Below are 18,525 nucleotides of genomic sequence, written 5' to 3'. Positions count from 1 at the left end.
TTAAATGCCAAGCAAAGGTGCTTTAAGAAAAGCCAACTCCTGATATTATAGGGGTGACCAAATCTGTGAGGCCTGTCCTCTTAGGGGAGTGAAGGTCACCAGGCCGAGGTGCCTGGATAATGTACCTACCCCAAACCCCTCTCAACACCCCTGACCTCAGCAACAAGTGGCTGTAGGTACTGAGTAACTATCTGTAGAACACACAGAGTCATAGTAGGTGTAGAATAAAATAAGATCTGCCAGCTCTACAAGGAACACATTCCTCCTTTAACGTCTACATTCCTGTCCCCTACACCAATAGTGTTGCAAGTTTGCACTGTCATGTATCAGTGCAACGTACATTGAGGTATACTGTACATTGCAATGGTCTCTTACACAGCACTAATGATGTAGGGTACAAGAATGTGGAAGTTTAAGGAGGAATTTGCTCCTTGTACAGCTGCAGAGAAAGATGGGACATAAAGAGGCTAATGCTTTGCCTCTTCCTCAGAGATTGATTTTGGCTCACTTTCCATGTCTGTCATAATAATTCTAGCAAAAACTGAAACCAGGCATTTCTACTTTGGAGGAGCAGCAGGCAGCAGCGTGGACTGCAGGTGCTGCCAATTAGACAGACCCCTCTGGGATAATATAGCATATCCTCTGTGAAGGACCTCCCGAGTGCTCAACCATTAACCCACAATGTCATTCACCGCAGAAGCATGCAAACGGGAGTAGTTTGTGCATGTACGTTATTGGATAAGCTATATTGAAAATAGCCCAGATGTTTCTAATGATATGCCCAAATAAATTTGGGAAAAGAACCCCTAACTGAATGATTCATGGCATGGTTGGCCACCATTCTTCCAAAGCTATGAATGCGCAGTTTATTGAACCTCTAGGGTTTGCAGAGTTTTACATGAGCCTGGTAGCGCATCCTACTTCTTTGAAATAGGTATTTAATCTGGTACTATGTAAAAACCGGACCGAACAAGACCCCAGACTGCCGGACCGGATATCAAAATCTGCAGTCCGGAGCTTGTAGTGTCCGGTCTGGGGGGTGTCCCGTCCTGGGGGCGTCTTGTCCGAGAGGATGACTGTGATAGCTTTCACCAGGGACATGGGCAAGGGGAGATTACCATGTTTTATTATATATGTCTGGACCATCCAGAGAGGCTTTTATCTCCCCTCCTCCTCTCCATGGTGACAGCTGTCACGTGAAGCCCCCCGGACAGGACACCCCCCAGGATCAGACACTACAAGCTCCGGACTGCAGATTTTGATGTCCGGTCCAGCGGTCCGTGGGCATATCTGGGTCCGTTTTTTACCCATACCCATTTAATCTGCAGTAACTAGATGACTGCTTGGTCCCTTTAAGGCAGGGATTCTCGATAACAGTGGAGTACCCTAACAGGTCATGTTTGACGTATTTTCTGGGCTTGAGTATAAGCAGTAGTAGCTTAGCAAATGTACGAACAAGGTTAAACATCTCATTGTCCTCCACATTTTGGGACAAACAAAAAGAAATGTTTCCATTATGAATACAGCTGCATTTCCACTGATGACCAGGTGCTAAACAGATACATATGTATTTGTGAACTTTTCTTTGCTTTTAGAAACATTCTCCATCTGAAGATTAGAGTTTAGAAACCTTACATGAAAAACAGGAGGGACTATAGGAGTCTGGTCGCCCCCAGACACAACATTATTGTCCAGCTCCCAAATCACATTACCAATAGATCCTCCCCTTTATGTCTGGCTGCTCCGGATGCCTCCATACAGCAAAGGCTGCCCTAATCTTGCTGCCACCTTTTCCACACACACCTCCAGCTACAAAATGTGTTCATGGCTGCAATCTAATTGTAATCGAGGGACAAAAGTTCTACTTGGACAGCAATTCGCAGCTACCAACATCACAGAGTTTCCCTTGCACCCATGCTGTAGATGTCATAATGGAGGGATGACTAGTGGGGGGTTTAGCCCAACCCCACAAATATTTGAGAGGCCACAGTCAATGTATTTGGTTGAGGGGAGCATTGCTACCGCCATCTACACTTACCATGGGCAGTATGAGGATGAGATAATCCTCTTACCTGCTGCTTCATCTCCTCCCTCCCTAGAACCCACAGCCAACTGTCAAATTAACATGCTCTAGAACCCTTTACTATGGGGCCTTTAAATATGAAGTTACTCCACTGCCCATACTTATGCTTTCCTAGTCATGCAGGGCCTAATACAGAGGTGGGCACAGTGTTGATTCCTATTGCAGTGGGCCAAAGCTGTGCATGACTCTTTGTTGCGCAGTGCATGGGGGAGGTAGAGTGTGGATTTTTGTAGGCACTCTAGAGAGGTAGAATGGGGTGGCTAGAAATATGCAGGCATATGCAGGAGCTAAGGATGGCATATCTAAACCCAACTCTAGCCAAAGGTCATAAGAATGCAGACGTTGGGGTATTGGCTTTTTTTATTTGTGTGTTGGAATTTAATTGATTAATTCTCGACTTTAATGGTTTGGGTAACGTACGCTGCTCTCTAATATAACAGCTTGGGTTTATTTCAGTTTTATGTGGTGAAGAAATATGTGTAGACTAAACTTGACTCTATTTACTTTAACCATAATAAATCAAGTTTAAGCTTTATAAAAAAAAAAGAAAAAGTGTCCATGGAAAATTATTTAGTAGGAACGTCTGGCCAGTTTTTAAATATAGTGCTATTGTTGCGAGGCTCTCCAGGCTAGATGGTTTAAGCAAAAACATTTTGCACTTATCCTTTGTGCTCTGAATTTATTATGTGCTTTTAGCATTAATGGTAGTCATGGAACACTGTGGAGTTTGTAAGCTTTCATTGAATCCAGGAACAGCAGAGGATAGCTTGCAGTAACATTGCAAATATCTGTAGCTGTATCTATACACCAGTATGTGAATTTCATATGTACAGTTTTTAAAATGACTACAAGGTTTGCGTTCTGCCATAGACTTGGAGAACTGATCATACTGGCATGGACATCACTGACACAGGTGGACTCATACTTGCCTACCTGACCCTCTGCAATGCTCTGTACCTGGACTTCCCTGGTAATGTATGATTGCCATCACCTGTGGTGAAACACCTTTACCTAGCTCCCCACAGGTGATGGCAATCATACATTACCAGGGAAGTCCAGGAACAGAGCATTTTCTCACGCATGGAGAGGGTCAGGTAGGCAAGTATGCAGGTGGACTCACTCCAAACGCCCCATCTTTGCATAGTGTTTAGGATGGCCAATGAATTTGGCCCTAAATTGTCAGGATTTCAATCCTGGGGTTTTTATTTACAATCCCGGGATTTCGTGATTAGATTTCCGTGAAATGCCTGAGCACCCGCTGCCTGGCTTCTGCAATCCACGGCTGTGTGGCTCTGGGCAGCGTGATGTGGTCAGCTGCTCTACCCGTCTGGGTCACCTTGCTCCAGGACGCACTGCCCGCCCACTTCGCTCTCGTCTGCATCGCCCGGCTACCGGCTGCACCGCCCACCCGCCTGGCTCCCGGCCACAACCGCACATGTAAGTAAATATGTATATATATATTTTTTAATTAAGGAAGGGAATCCTAGGATTGAGCATGTTTCAATCCCGAATCTCGGGATTGGCTTCCCTAGTAGTGTTTAAAGTTATTACAATGCTGTGTAGTTGCAACAATATTGCTCATATCACTAGCACCCTTCCCCTAAGTCTATGGAGAGGCCCCGCTATCATCTTATCTAGAACAGAAATTGCTGTAAAAAGTTTGGCCTTTGCTATGTAATAAGTGTAACAAGAATATCAAATATCTCTATGGGGAACAGTTAGATATTTTGCAAAAGCTGGCTGGCAGTTGTCCGATCCCAGTGGAACACTTACATTGCCTTCTAGTCTATCTGCACTTTGGCCTGTCTTGCTACTCAGCTGCTTGGCAGCCAAGCTATACAAGATCTGTCCATTCAGTGCTTGTGCTGAGTGGTTATATCACTTGTGATTTACACTAGTTCTGCCTAGAGAGGTTAGAAGATATCTGTATAAACAGGCCAGTAGTAGTCATCTTCCAGTTGCATATTTCAACTGACCTGTAACCAATATGATCAATTTTGCTGGGGTTGTTTTGAGCACGGCTCTCGTTTTGGGGACACACACACCAATGTTCTGTATTAGGCAAAATTTCTGGGTTTGTTAGCCACAATGCCGCAGTTTGTAGTCATTTTATTTCGGACAGGAACCGAGTGTTCTTAGCTACGCCAACTGTACGGATCGCTCACACCGTCCAAATGCGGTAAGACGCAGAGCGAACGGACCGCGAGTGGAAGTTTCATGTGAACACCTCCCCCATCTGTGGGAACCTCCCCCATCATTCGATGGTCTCTGACCATTGAATGATGGACCAAGCAGTCAGGCAGCACCGAGTGCTCCAGACCACTCGGACATTTTTCCATATGAAAGCAGGGATATGGGCAGGCAGATGACATCCGGCTATGTCAGCTGTCCCCCCCCCCACACGTGCGTCACGGCCGGATTACCATACGTACGCCCAGCGTTTTCATGGGAACGCCCATGAAACGCGGGGCGTACGCATATGGTAATGAGCCCAAACCTCCCTTGACGCCCCTCTCGACCCCCTACTCGGATGGTTCCGACCGATCATTTTCTGCACGGAACTCACACCATGTTCGGACGTGCGAGTCGTTCGCACATGCACAGAAACACCTCTGCACATGCGCAAACACCAAACATCGGCTGTCCGACCGCACACGCAGCCATCCGACTCAATCAGAATAAGGGCCTTAGTCAGTAAAACTACAGTGCAAAGGGCAAGGAGGGAGAATTAATCCCATATAAGAGGGAGAGAGTTGCAGTAGTTGTTACATTATCAGAGAGAAGAAGATTCTTAAGTCAATAAAACTGCTACAGTATATTGCCCGGCACAGCACACTTGGGGGGCAGATGTATTAAAACTGGTAAAGTGATGGGTGAAAACACACCAGCCAATCAGCTGTATTTGAAAAATGTCTGGCAGTTGATTGGGTGATGCATTATCACCTTCCACTTTATTACCGCACCAGACTTAATACATCTGCCCCAGGCTCATCTCACAGAGATAATATACAAACTTTATATGGCTTCATATGGATTTCTCCAGGTTGTTGTATGAGTTGGAAAACAATGGAGATAATATGACCAACAGACAAAGTAGTTTTACTAATAGGATTCTGCCTATGGACCTTGACTGACTGGAGATGGAGCAAGTACAGTATGTCTGTGTCACCCAGATATTCTGTTGGTGCTTATTGGAACCCATCAAAATTTACTATAAACTTTCCTAGTTGGTCATCGCTCTAGCATGGTTGCTATATTAGTGCATGGCATACTCCAGTATATATTTTATACAATGGCTATAGAAAAGTTAAAGTACTGTTCTGGCACATGTAACTCATTTACTTTTGTGTACATTTAACCTGCTATCAGGAGAGGAAATGTCTGTACGGCTTAATTCTGCCACAGGCTTACATGGAAAGTAAGGCACTGACAGGAAGGAATTTAAAATGCTCCTAGAGGCCATTATTATACATGTGTTTAATTATTTCTGTAAAACATTGATGACGGTTTAAACTAACTGATAATGTGTGGTACATGTAGCAGGCCCCTATATAATACCCCTTTCTTACTGCCCTAATAACCTGGGTCTACCTAGGTCACCGATTGGTGTAAAAGATTCCTTGAAAAATAATCTAGGTTGACCTGAAAATCCATCCCTGTTAGCTATCAGGGTTCTGATTGGCTGTGAATGCAGAAGTCCGCCTCATGGGAGTGTCTGTGAGTGACAAGCTGGCCAGAATTCTGTTTAGTGTAAACGGGGCTGTCCAATGTGCTGTGTAAACTGGTTCTGACTCAGTATAGAACCGTGTCCAGAAGCCTTAGGAATGAAAAACTTTCAAAGAAAAATATAGTGCATAATAACCTACACATTTCCCTCTGGTCGTAAAGGGGCACGTGTATATAATGCTTTCACTTCTAGACATAATGGGCCAGATGTACTGAGCCTTAAAAAGTGATAAAATATAGAGTGATAACCCACCAGCCAATCGGTTACTGTCATTTTTCAAACATGGCCTGTGATATGGCAGGCAGCAGCTGATTGGCTGGCATTTTCTCACTCTCCATTTTCTCACTTTTCAAGCTTATAACATCTGGCCCAATAACACTGACAAACACTGGACCTAATTTAGCATGAGTTGCAGTTCTGCAAGGATCACAAAACTACAACTCCTAAAAAACTACCATACATGGGATGCCCAGCACAGGGGAAGGCCAGAAATGTTCCGGACATGCTTGCGTTGCCCAGATTACTCCCCCCTCCCAATAGCTACATCATGAGTCAAAACATTAAGATAATTCCACTAAGAAGTGAATGGCATTGACTATTAATATTACATTATATATATATTAATATGTAAGCTGACATTAGTTTTCATTGGTGTGATTCAGGTAAGGAATACAAAACAGAGCCATTCAGTTGTTTCTCCTTTCGGGCACCCATTAGCTGTGGGACAGATATCAATACCCCATGTAGTGGCAGGCCGAAATGAATGAAAAATCTGTTTCTAAAATCACTAACCAGGACTTTAGATGGGCTTAGATGCCATTTCTAAAATGTAAGGGTGCCTGATCAGAGCAACAACTGAATTGTTGGTAGGCGGTCATTACTTTGGTGCCCCCCCCCCCCCCCCCCCAAAAAAAAAAAAAAACCCACTTGCATTGCCTCCATAGCCTACATGTTGCATGCAGAAGATGTGGGCAGATGTATAGACCTAAGTGACTTTGATAAGGGCCAAATTGTAGTTGTTACACCACTGGGTCAGACCATTTCCAAAACTACGTGGCTTGAGGGGTGCTCAAAGTCAGCTGTGGTCAGTACCTAATGACAGTGGTCTGGGGAAGAACCCTCAATAGGGTGTTGGAGGCCAAGCCTCATTGGTTTAAAGGTCCGAAAACTATCCTTGTATGACCCAACAGATGGATTTGGTGGCAGAAATCACAGAAAATGTCAACGATGATGACAGTAATGTGTAATGCACACATTGCATTAAGTTTTGCTTTGTGTGGGGCTATGTGTCCATGCTAACCCCTGTCCACTGTCGACATTGACTAGAATGAGTATACAGATAGAGCCATCCTTATCTAGCCCTTTAATTAGATTACGTGAGCCAGAGACTTAATCCTATGCTTAACCCCTACTGTTTTGTTCTATGTATTGTAATGCAGCGGAGAACAATAGGCCTTGGTGAGTCATGGCTCACCGGATTCCGTATGGAACTCCTGCGGTCGGAATCCCGGCGTTCAAAATCCCGACGCTGGAATCCCGACTGCCGAAATCCCGACAAGGGGGGACGTGGAGCGCCACCCTTGCGGGCTCGCTGCGCTCACCACACAGTGGGCCCGGTGCCTCGCTACGCTCGGCACGCTAATTTATTCTCCCTCTATGGGTGTCGTGGACACCCACGGAGGGAGAAAGTTTTGGGATTTCGGCGGTCGGGATTCCAGCGTTGAGATTCTAAACACCGGGATTCCGACCACCGGGAAATTGACTGCATCCCGGCTCACCATGGCTATCCAAAGAAGGCTAGTTGAAGAAGACTTCATCTGTACAAGCATCATCACTGGACCTTGGAACAATGGTGGACCCCCAAGGCTGTGACATTTTCAGCCTTGCGAGTCAACCACAATAAGGTTGAGAATGTGTTAGAATGGTTTGGGGAACATGATGAAAAGTTCAGGGTGTAGGTTTTGATTGCAATTGAGAACTACTGCTACTGTAGCTCATTCAACAGTAATATCTTATAATGGCATGCAATGGGTTTATGGGCTACAAATGTTTTGTATATTTAGTGCCGACTGATTGCTCACGATGGTGTCTTTGACTAGTATGGGCACAATATTCTCTGTAGGTAACCGTAATATGTAGTTATAGAGAAATTCTGCAGTGAGGGTTCTTGTGTATTTCATTTTAAAACCTCGCTGTAGTTTGAAACTTGAAGAACAGACGTGTCCTTCATTTTTTATTAACAGCTTTCTTTCACCTAAAAACTGTTTCCTTTTATTTTCGCATTGAACCAAATTAAAAAAAAAAAGTGACCTCTTGCCAAACCTCATTCTACAGTATCTTCTGGAAAGGATATGCCTAAAAACCTTTTAAGAGCACCACTGGGAGAAGTATCGTGTATCGCAGTCTGCTGGATCCAAATCTGGTGCAAGCGTGGACCAGCCCTGTCAAAGTATAATATTGCATTGGTTTAGATGAGGATAGTTTCATCTAGTGATTCTTGTGCTGTAGCGGTCCAGGCAAATAATAAATAGCCGCCAGGGAGTCTAGAACATTAATAAAGAGCAATATCTGGGCAAAATTTCTGACATTTCACAGAATATGATTATGCTCCAGTTATATGTTAATAGACGCAGCTGCTATTATATGAGCCCTCCATTGCCATACATGTTAATTAACTCCTGTAGAGCAAGAAAGGCCAAAAGTGTGTAGTTCTGTAGCCGCCTTAGTGCAAAAAAGTCTTAGATTCTATTAACACAGCAAAAGAAAATCATTTTGTAATAGTTCTTCACTATGGTGGCTATGTACTAAGCATTGGAGAGAAATAAAGGGGGGAGATGAAATACCAACCAACCAGCTCCTGTCATTTTTCAAACACAGCCTGTAACAAGGCAGTTAGGAACTGATCTCTTTTTAAGGCTTATACCCCTTTCACATCGCACTTAATTACCGGATTCATGCTGGTTTCTTGCCAGCTCGACCCGGTAATGGTGTGACCTGAAAGGGGTTACCGGTTACATCTAACCAGTAGCAACACGGCAATACAAACCGGGTAAAAAGAAGGGTTCTTACCGGTTCATTGCCATGTTCCTGTGCAGTGTGAACGGGTTAATCTGGTCGATTGACTCATTTCCCGTTCACACTATGGAGGAGGCAGCGATTGGTGCAGCGCCAGCTCTAACCGCTGCCTCCTCCCCCGCCCCCGATGATGCTCTGACGCGCCCCTGGATGACGTCAGCGAACCGACAAAATTGCCGGTTCACTGCTGCAATCTGACCAGACCGCACATGCAGAGTTGCACAAGGACTGAGACGTTTCAAAGTTCCGGTGCGACCCTACATTTGTAGTCTAAAAGCAGTATTAGTAAATAGATCCCTACGAACAATATATATATATATATATATATATATATATATATATTTATTTATTTACAATCCCTGGCACGTTAGTGAAGCCCTTGTACAATGTACTTATATTATAATTTCTGTTGTAATCAGTTCACTGGGGAGTCACTGATGTTTCACAATCCTAAAAAAAAAAAAAAAAAAACCAGAACAATTGCTACAGATCTGTGGCAGAACATCTGTTATTGTTCTTCGTTTTATGTTGGTATTTATTCAACGTGACTTCAAAAACTAGAACGTTCTCTCCAGATCTGAGTGTAACTCTCCCATCAGGGAAATATATATATATATATATATATATATATATATATATAGTACAGTGGTATTACTCCCTTACTTCCACAGCCTTGGAGCAGAGTAATAATTGCTGAGCATTAGAAAGATCATAACAGAGCGGAAAGTCAATTAAAGGGCGGAGATACTGTATGAGGCTGTCCAGAGTGCACACATCTGCTGAGCAGTACTTAGCTGTCAGCGTTCTAATGTACACTGCAAAGCCTTGCTTAACTCTGTGTATAATGAAGATATTTAATCAACATTCCCCAATTAAACGGAAACCGCTCTCCTTTTAAATCGTTCTAGAAACAATCGATTAAAAGTACAGCACACACAAGCTTTAACATGACTGTGCATCTTTGGTTCATTGATTTGTGTGATGACCTTAACGGGCTTCATCTGTATTTAGGAATCCTATCGGTGAGGCAATGGCCTTGCTGATCTGTAGGTACTGTATACAGGTCTGCGCTGGGGGGGAAATGGTTAACCGCTCCAGCAAATGCTTTCGTGTCAGATGTGAATGTGTCAGCTTTCACTTGTGAGTTAAAGCTTTTGCTTCCCTTGACAGAAAACATCTGGAAGTTCCAGAGAAACAGATCTCTACTACAGTTCTCTTTGAGAGGGGATTTCAGCTAAACCTAAGAATAACATGGATAGAGATCACCTCAATAGGACATGTTCCGCTGAACTTTGGTACAACATCAGCAGAATATTGAGTGCTGACAATGCCTCTCATTGCTGGGAGTTTTGAATTGAGATCTTGTCCTACAACGGGCTTAGTAGCATGACGAAATGCACTGATTTACAATAGGGATGAGTGATCCCTATTGTAAATTCTGCCTGTTGGCAGTAGGCCACACTACAGATAATGAAAGCTGGTATGAAACATGGAAAACAGAACCTGAACCGTAACTAAATATGTTCCAAATTAACCTAATATAGTAATTCCCGGTGCCCCCCCCCCCCCCCTTCAGATTTGTACCCATTGTGCTCCTATTGTACAGCCCTAGTTACAGCCTGAGCAGAGCTAACACATAAGAACAGAATCCAGTCCATGGAAGATGCTAAATTGATCTAATCTAGAACATGAGAAACGAGGCATTGCTTGGGACATGCTAAACTGGGATTGGACGGCGTTCTCTTTAAGAGGATGACCACAGTTACTCCTGAATCCATCTATATAAGGATGTCCCAACCTTTCTGCATCATGTACCACCTTTATAATCAGGAACATTTACCAATTAACCAAACTTGTTTATCCTAATAAAACCCTTGATTCTTTAAATGTATTCCAAATACTGTATCTTATGATATTCATTTACATAAATGGGCGTTCTATTGTAGATGGAATGTTGCTCTGGACAACCAATCAGATTCTGTCTATTACTTTCTAGATGGTGCTAAATCAATAAGAAGTAGATTCTAATTGGGTTGAAAAGATGAAACCCTAAATACAAACTATAATAAGATACATTAATGTAGTCCCACGACACCCATTTGTCATAACATAAATATAGCCATCAACCTCTCCCATTGTGATAGTAACAGAAGACTACCCATTATCCATAATATCTATGGCATCAGTAGGCCACTATTATTTAAACATGCAGTTTATCTCTATACCATCGCCCATGTGCAAACATACAGTATGCACAGATGTTGGTTGTGTCTTTGGGATTTTGGATAATGATAACTTAGAAATGTCCCAAAAAATGAATGCCAAAGTAATATATTCATTGACCACTCATAATGATGACCAGACACTTTTAAGAACTTCTGTAGACAGCCTGCAAAGACTTGGGGATGCCTAGATACTGTAGATGACTGTCCCTTTACAAAACACGCCAATGCCAAAACTAAAAGCTTCTCTATTCCCAGAATTCCTTGCATCTTCTCTAAACTGTTATACACCTACCATAAACACATTACTCTGCTGTAATGAGAAGTGTATATAGAGTAGACTATGGGTGTTATTCTGGTTCACTCGCAAAGGCAAATTCCTTCTCAAATGGACAAAACCATGTTCACTGCAAGTGGGGCAGATGTTACTTGTGCAGAGAGAGTTCGATTTGGGTGGGGTTTTACTTCAAAGTGAGATCTATATTGCAGTGTAATAATAAAGCAGTCAGTATTTACCCTGCACAGAAACAAAATAACTCACCCAAATCTAACTCTCTCTGCACAAGTTACATCTGCCCCACCTGCAGTGCACATGGTTTTGTCCATTTGAGAAGGAATTTGCCTTTGCGAGTGAACCAGAATAAGGGCACATATTCATGTATAGTATAACTTGGTATCACCCACTGCATAATGTGCGAGACGCTCAGTATTAGGAATTAGGACTACACTTTAAAATTTAACCCTGTTTTCTTAGTGGCTTACAAAACTAACAGTCTGTGGTATCATGTTGCATTAAATAACACCACACTGTAAAAGCAAACTTCATTGCAGTAACGAGTGACGGCATTGCTTGCACATAAGGAAAACATATGTTGGCTGATGTCTTGATAAGTGATATAGCCCTTGCTGTAGCTGGGAACATGTTTACAATTCATAATTACATGTATACTTAACTATATCATCCTTAATTAGTGTAAAATGTGTATTTCAACCCCAGTGCACTGCAAGTCATATGTGCACAGCTTTCTCCGATAAACAAGACATATGGCTGTAAATCTCTGTGAAATTCACTTTCAAATGCACTTACAATCCATGTAAACTTGGCAATGATTCATGCACTTGTTTCCTCTGCGAGACTAGACCAGCCCTCTGTCAGTGTTCTAGAATTCAACTGACTGTTCAACTCTATTAGCAAACTCATGGCTGTGCCTGTACATTTGCTAAATGGGAGACTATCACTGGCATGACTATTTTGAACAAAGTTCCCTGATTGGAAAATGTGTGCTAAGCTCATTTTTGGGTGGGAATCCAAGAGGAGGACCAACTATCTACCTGTATCCAGGTATGTACCTCTTATATGCTAACTCACTAGGATGGAGAGTTTTACAGTATCAATCCTTGGAGAATGGAGAAGTTGTCCAAAGCACCCAATCAGCTAACTGTTTTTATCTAACACAGGCTATGAAATGCCAGTTAGGGGTAAATGGTAAAGGTGAGATGTTGCCCCTATCAACCAATTCGACTTACCATTTACATAGCACCTTTTAGAGCAGTGATGGCTAACCTTGACACTCCAGCTGTTGTTGAACTACACACCTCATCATGCCCTGCATCAGTTTTGGCATGACCAAATAGCAAAACTTGTAGCAGTGCATGCTGGGATGTGTAGTTCAACAAAAGCTGGAGTGTCAAGGTTAGCCATCCCTGTTTTAGAGGATGAGAGCTACAATTTGATTTGTTGCTAGGGTCAATATCTCACACCTCAAAAAAAAAACAACAACAACTCCCATCTTAGTAAATTTACCCCGTAGATGCTGATTTGGTGCTTTGAGCAACTTTTCCGCTGTATCTCTGTACAAGGCTTGGTACAGCTTTCATTAAAAGACAGAAAAAGTTTTCTTTGCTGTGAGTTTCCATTTAATATAAGAGTCAAATATTGTGCAACATGCTGTATGTGTGCTGAATACACCAACATGGGGATCGGTTGCGTTTGCAGTGTGTGACTTGGTTATGAAATAGAATTGTTGCTGCTCTAATGAAGATGTCCTTGGTAATACTAATATAATAACACTGGTAATTACTAATGTTCATAGATGGGACAGCACACGCCTACATATATGTAATATAATGCCACCTTACGGTATGTACAAGAATAAATAATAGATACATTATCTACAGCTCTTGTATTTGAACTTACATTTAACAGGCAGTTAAATGTAAACGTTAAATGTCTGGCAGTGAGGGGGTTAAAAATGTGGGCCCAGGGGTTTAACGAAGAATATGGACCTGTGACATCTCTTGCACTCCTAGCAAATGAGTCTCATTGATATTTTTTTCCCATTTAAAATGGTCCTGTGTGCTGATCCCAGGGCCCCACACTGTTTAAGTTACTTATGCTGCTTGTGAATGTCAGTGTCCTATGTAAACTGAATGAATTCACATCTGTTTGCAAAAAGCATTAGTTACTCCAAGAGTCAAACATTGGCTTTAAAACTGTGCTTTGTAACAGTGCTGTGTGTATCCGCAGATGAGATGGGAACGCAGGAGGGTTTGGAAACGAAATGCTCAGATGTCAGATGCAGGTTATACCTTTCCTAGAACTTGGAACTTATTTCAGCATTCTGCGGTGGTCAGGGCGTGATGTGTGGGAGGTAAGGTGGGCTGCACTACATACAGTAATAATTACTTTATAATGTGTAATGATTGCATGATGGTCCTGCAGCTCTACCACTATATAAATGTGATGAGTCTGAAGAATTGGTGAGTAGTGCAGTACTGTATGCAGTGCTGCAGATAATGTATACACTGTTAAGCAATGCAATGATTTGGAGATTTCTTAGTGGATTTGAAATGATCACTAATATTGTGTGCTGCATCCCTAAAAAATAATTAGGTTAACCTACATTTAATGGGACAAATGAATGACCCAGGGTGACTAAGCCTGGTCTGTTAAAAAATGACAGCGTTAGAGTACAGTGCACAGGTGTGCGTGGTCACTCACCTCCTTGTAGAGTCGTTTGGCAGAAGGCAAGCAGCAGGATGATGCTCCACAGTGGAGCGGCAGGCCGTATGTTCTCCATGTCTCACAATGCCCCCGTCCCCTCACACATGCTGGGTTTTATCCCGCCGCTCAGCTCTCATCCTCAACAAGGGAGGGGCAGAGAGAGACACGACGTCATTCTTAGAGTGCCAGCAGCCCCATCCCACCCCCTTATTATTGGGAGAGGAGGGGGGAATATTTTATTTTGTTTTGTTTCCTTTTTTTCTTTTCTTTTCTATTTTTTTTTTTTCATTTTTCTTGGCTGACGTTCTGCAATTCTGGCTGAAATAGACATGGGAGCAGAGCCAGAGAAGGGGGTGCAGAATTCTCCGTTCTGGGTTTATCTGTCTATTATTCTCTGTCTGTCTGTCTGTCTGTGCCTGCACTCACTTCGCAGAGGATTTATCAAATTCATTTGCTAGTTGTACACTGGGGCAAAGAGATATTCCAGTTTTTATCAATGAACTCATCCTGATACCTTCTTCTCGCACAGGTGCAGGACTTGTAGTGGGAAAACTAATAAGACTCTGCCTTCAGCAAATTGTTTCCAGCATCTTGAAATATTTGAGGAGAAAGAATCCATTTGCTCCCATTATTGTAGTATATTACATTGTTAAACAATACAATGCGGCGTACAATTATCCCTTTAATAATACTTCCCTACTGTTATACCAAACATAGGTTTCTAAAGAACGTCCCCAAAACCTGTTGCTGATTATGATGTTAAGTTATGTTGACCCGGAAGCACGTTGATATGTGATTACTGGTCATATGCATTATCCTGAACCAGACATTATCCAGCAGCTAGCAAGGTCATTGTTTATGCTGTACAATATAATTAAAGGGTAGATGTATGAAGCAGTGATAAGGGAGAAGAAGTCATAAAGTGCCTGGTACTTTATCACTGGCCAATCAGCTCTTGACTGTAAACTTACAGGCTGGGTTTAAAAAGGGATAGTCAGGAGCTGATTGGCCGGTGATAAAGTACCAGGCACTTTATCACTTCTCCTCCGTTATCACTGCTTCATACATCTACTCCTAAGTGTTTTATATACTGATATTTTAGTTCCGTTTTTATATATTCTTTTACAGAGGTGATTTATTTATGTATGACATTTATAAAATACACTATGAAATAGCAATACCCTCTTTCATTTCACTGTAATAATACTAACAAAAAGGATAAATGATGGTCAATATGCTATTAACACACAAGTCAAATGTCTTCATTTTTTCCCAATTTATTTCCAACAAGATTATTGCTTGCATACATCTGTTAATCAAAGTCACTTTCAATCACTCGGATGAAAATGTGACAGCTGACCCACTGTGTGTTGATAGTGGCTAAACTACATATTTGTAGGCCCCATAGCAAAAGTATTTAAGGGCCCCTATGTACCACCCAATGGCGAAAAATGTGTATAGCACATCTTACTGTACTTTGACAGAGAAGGTGGGCCCCATAGCCTCTGCACTCCCTGCACCCAGGGTAGCTGAGAGGTATGTCGGGACACCGGTAAAATTATAGAATGTGGCCTAATTATGGAAGGCGTGTCACCTACCATGATTAGGCCACATCCCAAAATGTTTGCGTGTGAAAAAAGCATTCTAAAGTCGAGGGTGTAGGTGTGTGCTGCTGCTGCCTGGGAGGGATGGAGGGAAGGGGGGGGGGGCATTGGACCAGGGTTCCACCCAGGCCCCTCCAGCAAGCCTGGGCCCGGTCAATTAGTACCCACCCACCCCTCTCAGCTGCCCTGCCTGCACCTATGGTAGTTACGCCGCTGTAGTTGTAAGTAAAATCTCTGCCATCTTTGGTCACGGATTGAGGATAGTATGATAGCTATAGCTAGCACCATAGAGGGTATTCTGTTCCATTTTTATGTTTGTTCTTGCCGCCACAAGCAAGAAATCATTGGGCAAACTGGCCAATGTACATAGACTACTGAAGGCCATGGTTTCCTCCAGCAGTTAACCTACCAAGGTTGCACCTCAGTATTTATTATGATCAGCTGTGAGGCAGCAGGTGTACTGTTCTGTAGAGAGTCTTTCAGGGTTGGATGAGGGATGACTGTGAAGAGGAAGTGAGTACACTTACGCTGACCAGAGGAAGCTACACTCAATCTTTTTTGGTTGAAACAAGTGTCTCTCTTTGCATTGTTATTTGTTATGTCTCTTTTGTTTCCATTGCAGGCACATAACTAGTTATGCCTCCAGGTAACATGTAAACCCATTTTTCCTTGCTGCATTTTGTTACCAGTGCCAATAATGAGACAGTTTTGAGACAGGAAGACTTCAACGCCAGCTTCTTTTCAGTTGAGTGAGCACAGTACCGCTGCATCCTGGTTACTTTTCACATATCTTGGGGGGGGGGCTGACAAGTCAACAAATCGTGCGTAAACCCAGGTGGGGCCAACTGGAACAGCTTACAACTATGTACAGTTGCACATGAAAAGTGGATTGCTGCCATTTTGTTGTCAGGTTATCACTGATAAGCGACAAACCATTTTACATTTTTAGCTCGGATTTATCCAACATACTTTAGGGGTGAGATTTAATAGGATGAGAGATTCAGAAAATGAGAGATTTGGAAAGAAATCTCCAGGTTTTTTAAAGCGGCAATCATTTACACTGCAAAACCAGTTTGATTTTGCAGTGTAGATGATTGCCGCTTTAAAAAAACTGGAGATTTCTTCCCAAATCTCTCACTTTCTAAATCTCTCATCCTATTAAATCTCACCCAAAATCTTTTAATTTTAAGGCACCCAATGTCTGCAGGGCTTTGTACTGGCTTTCCAGGCAAGCGCTTCTGAAAAGAGGCTACAAAGAGGCTACAAAGCACTTTCCCATTGAAAAACATGAATGGCACAACTGCATACGCGTAGCCCATTCAAAAATGGTATAACTCACTGTTGCCAGGGGTTTACCAATGGGACATAGGAGCTAACACTAATTTGAAGATGCTGCTAGCTAATGGTGGCCAATTTGATCAATTGGATTGCTTGTCATTCCCATAAAGAGTTTGGGTACGAAATCCCAGTAGTCCCAATGGCCGGGATGCCTAGAGAAACATCCGGACAGTCAAAATCCTGATGGATCCGGGTAAGTATTTGAACCCTAGCATATTTTCCAGCCCAATGAAAGCAGCTTGCACTTTATAGAAATTCCTGTAGTTCTGTATCTCCCCCCAAATATTTTTGCTAATAATAGTTCTGCCTCTTATTATACATGGCACTATGGCACGTTTGCTAAATGTAACGACCTTTAAAAAGTAAAGGTCATGAAAAACAAAAATCTGTTTTCAATATCCACCAATTGCTTAGAACAACTTTTCTTATTCTTTAAAGTATACTGGATGGAATTTGCAGAGAGAATTATATGAATGCTGGGAATTCATGGTGAGGTAAATCGGAAATATTCAGAGAATAAATGCTCATTCATGGTCTTGTGCTTTCCTGCTTTGATTACTGTAACCTTCTCCTTACCGGTTTGCCAAGAGATCAACTCTTATGCCTATTCAAAAGTTATCCACAATCGTTTATATAGCTCCTTCTCTTGTTGCTGCTGCCAATGCTCTATAGCAACTTCAAACACATTATCATTTCGGATATAACGTCCATATTACTCACACCATAAGCTCTTCTGTGCCTGCCCTTCTATAGCTATATGCTGTATATGCCCATAGCAAAATGGCCTTGTTTCTCCAGGTGCATAAACTATTGGAGTCACATTAAAATTCCATTGTACAAATTTGAATATATAATCAAACAAAAAATATCAACGTTTGTTCTTGTCCCACTCACCGTGGTGACTGTTTTATATGTGCTTAACTAGAATTTGTTAAGTTGTTCACCAGAATTTAACGTTCGTGTTCAAAAGACAATCTAATATAACTTTAGAACCAGTTCACAACCACCATTGAATGACGATGTCTCGTAAACTTCTTTTCCATTAAAAGAAAGAATTATGGGGCAGATTTATTAAGCTCGGTGAAGCGATAAAGTGTCTGGTTTTTATCACCGGCCAATCAGCTCCTAACTGTGAAGTTACAGGCTTGGTTTGAAAAATGACAGGTAGAAGCTGATTGGCCGGTGATAAAAACCAGACACTTTATCACTTCACCGAGCTTAATAAATCTACCCCTATGTACCACTTGGCGCAGTTCGTTTATTGTCAACTCTGTTTATGACCATTGTTCTCTACATTGATATTTGAATCACTTTCAGCAGGTTAACATTTCAAAACAAATGTTCCAAAAGAAAAATGATGTCTTTACATTCATGGAATAAATTACTTAAATCTTGCAGGTATAAAAAACCTAGATAAAGTCATCCAATGTCAAATTCATAGCTTAAACCAGTGTCCCTTATCTGCGGTCCTT

The 18,525-nt window shown here is 42.2% G+C and overlaps 1 protein-coding gene across 13 annotated transcripts in view; it reads right to left on the bottom strand.

The window, feature by feature from the left end:
• ELN (elastin) overlaps positions 1-14,266 on the bottom strand; it is an 84,900-nt gene extending 70,634 nt beyond the window's left edge. For all 13 annotated transcript variants that reach the window (XM_083172061.1, XM_083172055.1, XM_083172062.1 and 10 more), the window contains exon 1: positions 14,109-14,266. In XM_083172061.1, coding sequence (XP_083028187.1) covers positions 14,109-14,187 — 79 coding nt within the window. In that variant the 5' untranslated portion in view covers positions 14,188-14,266. The remainder of the gene's footprint in view (positions 1-14,108) is intronic.
• Between the last annotated feature and the right edge of the window lie 4,259 nt (positions 14,267-18,525).

Source organism: Crinia signifera, chromosome 2, assembly GCF_055691185.1.
Source record: "Crinia signifera chromosome 2, ASM5569118v1, whole genome shotgun sequence".
NCBI lineage: Eukaryota > Metazoa > Chordata > Amphibia > Anura > Myobatrachidae > Crinia > Crinia signifera.
This window is presented reverse-complemented; position numbering and strand designations above follow the sequence as displayed.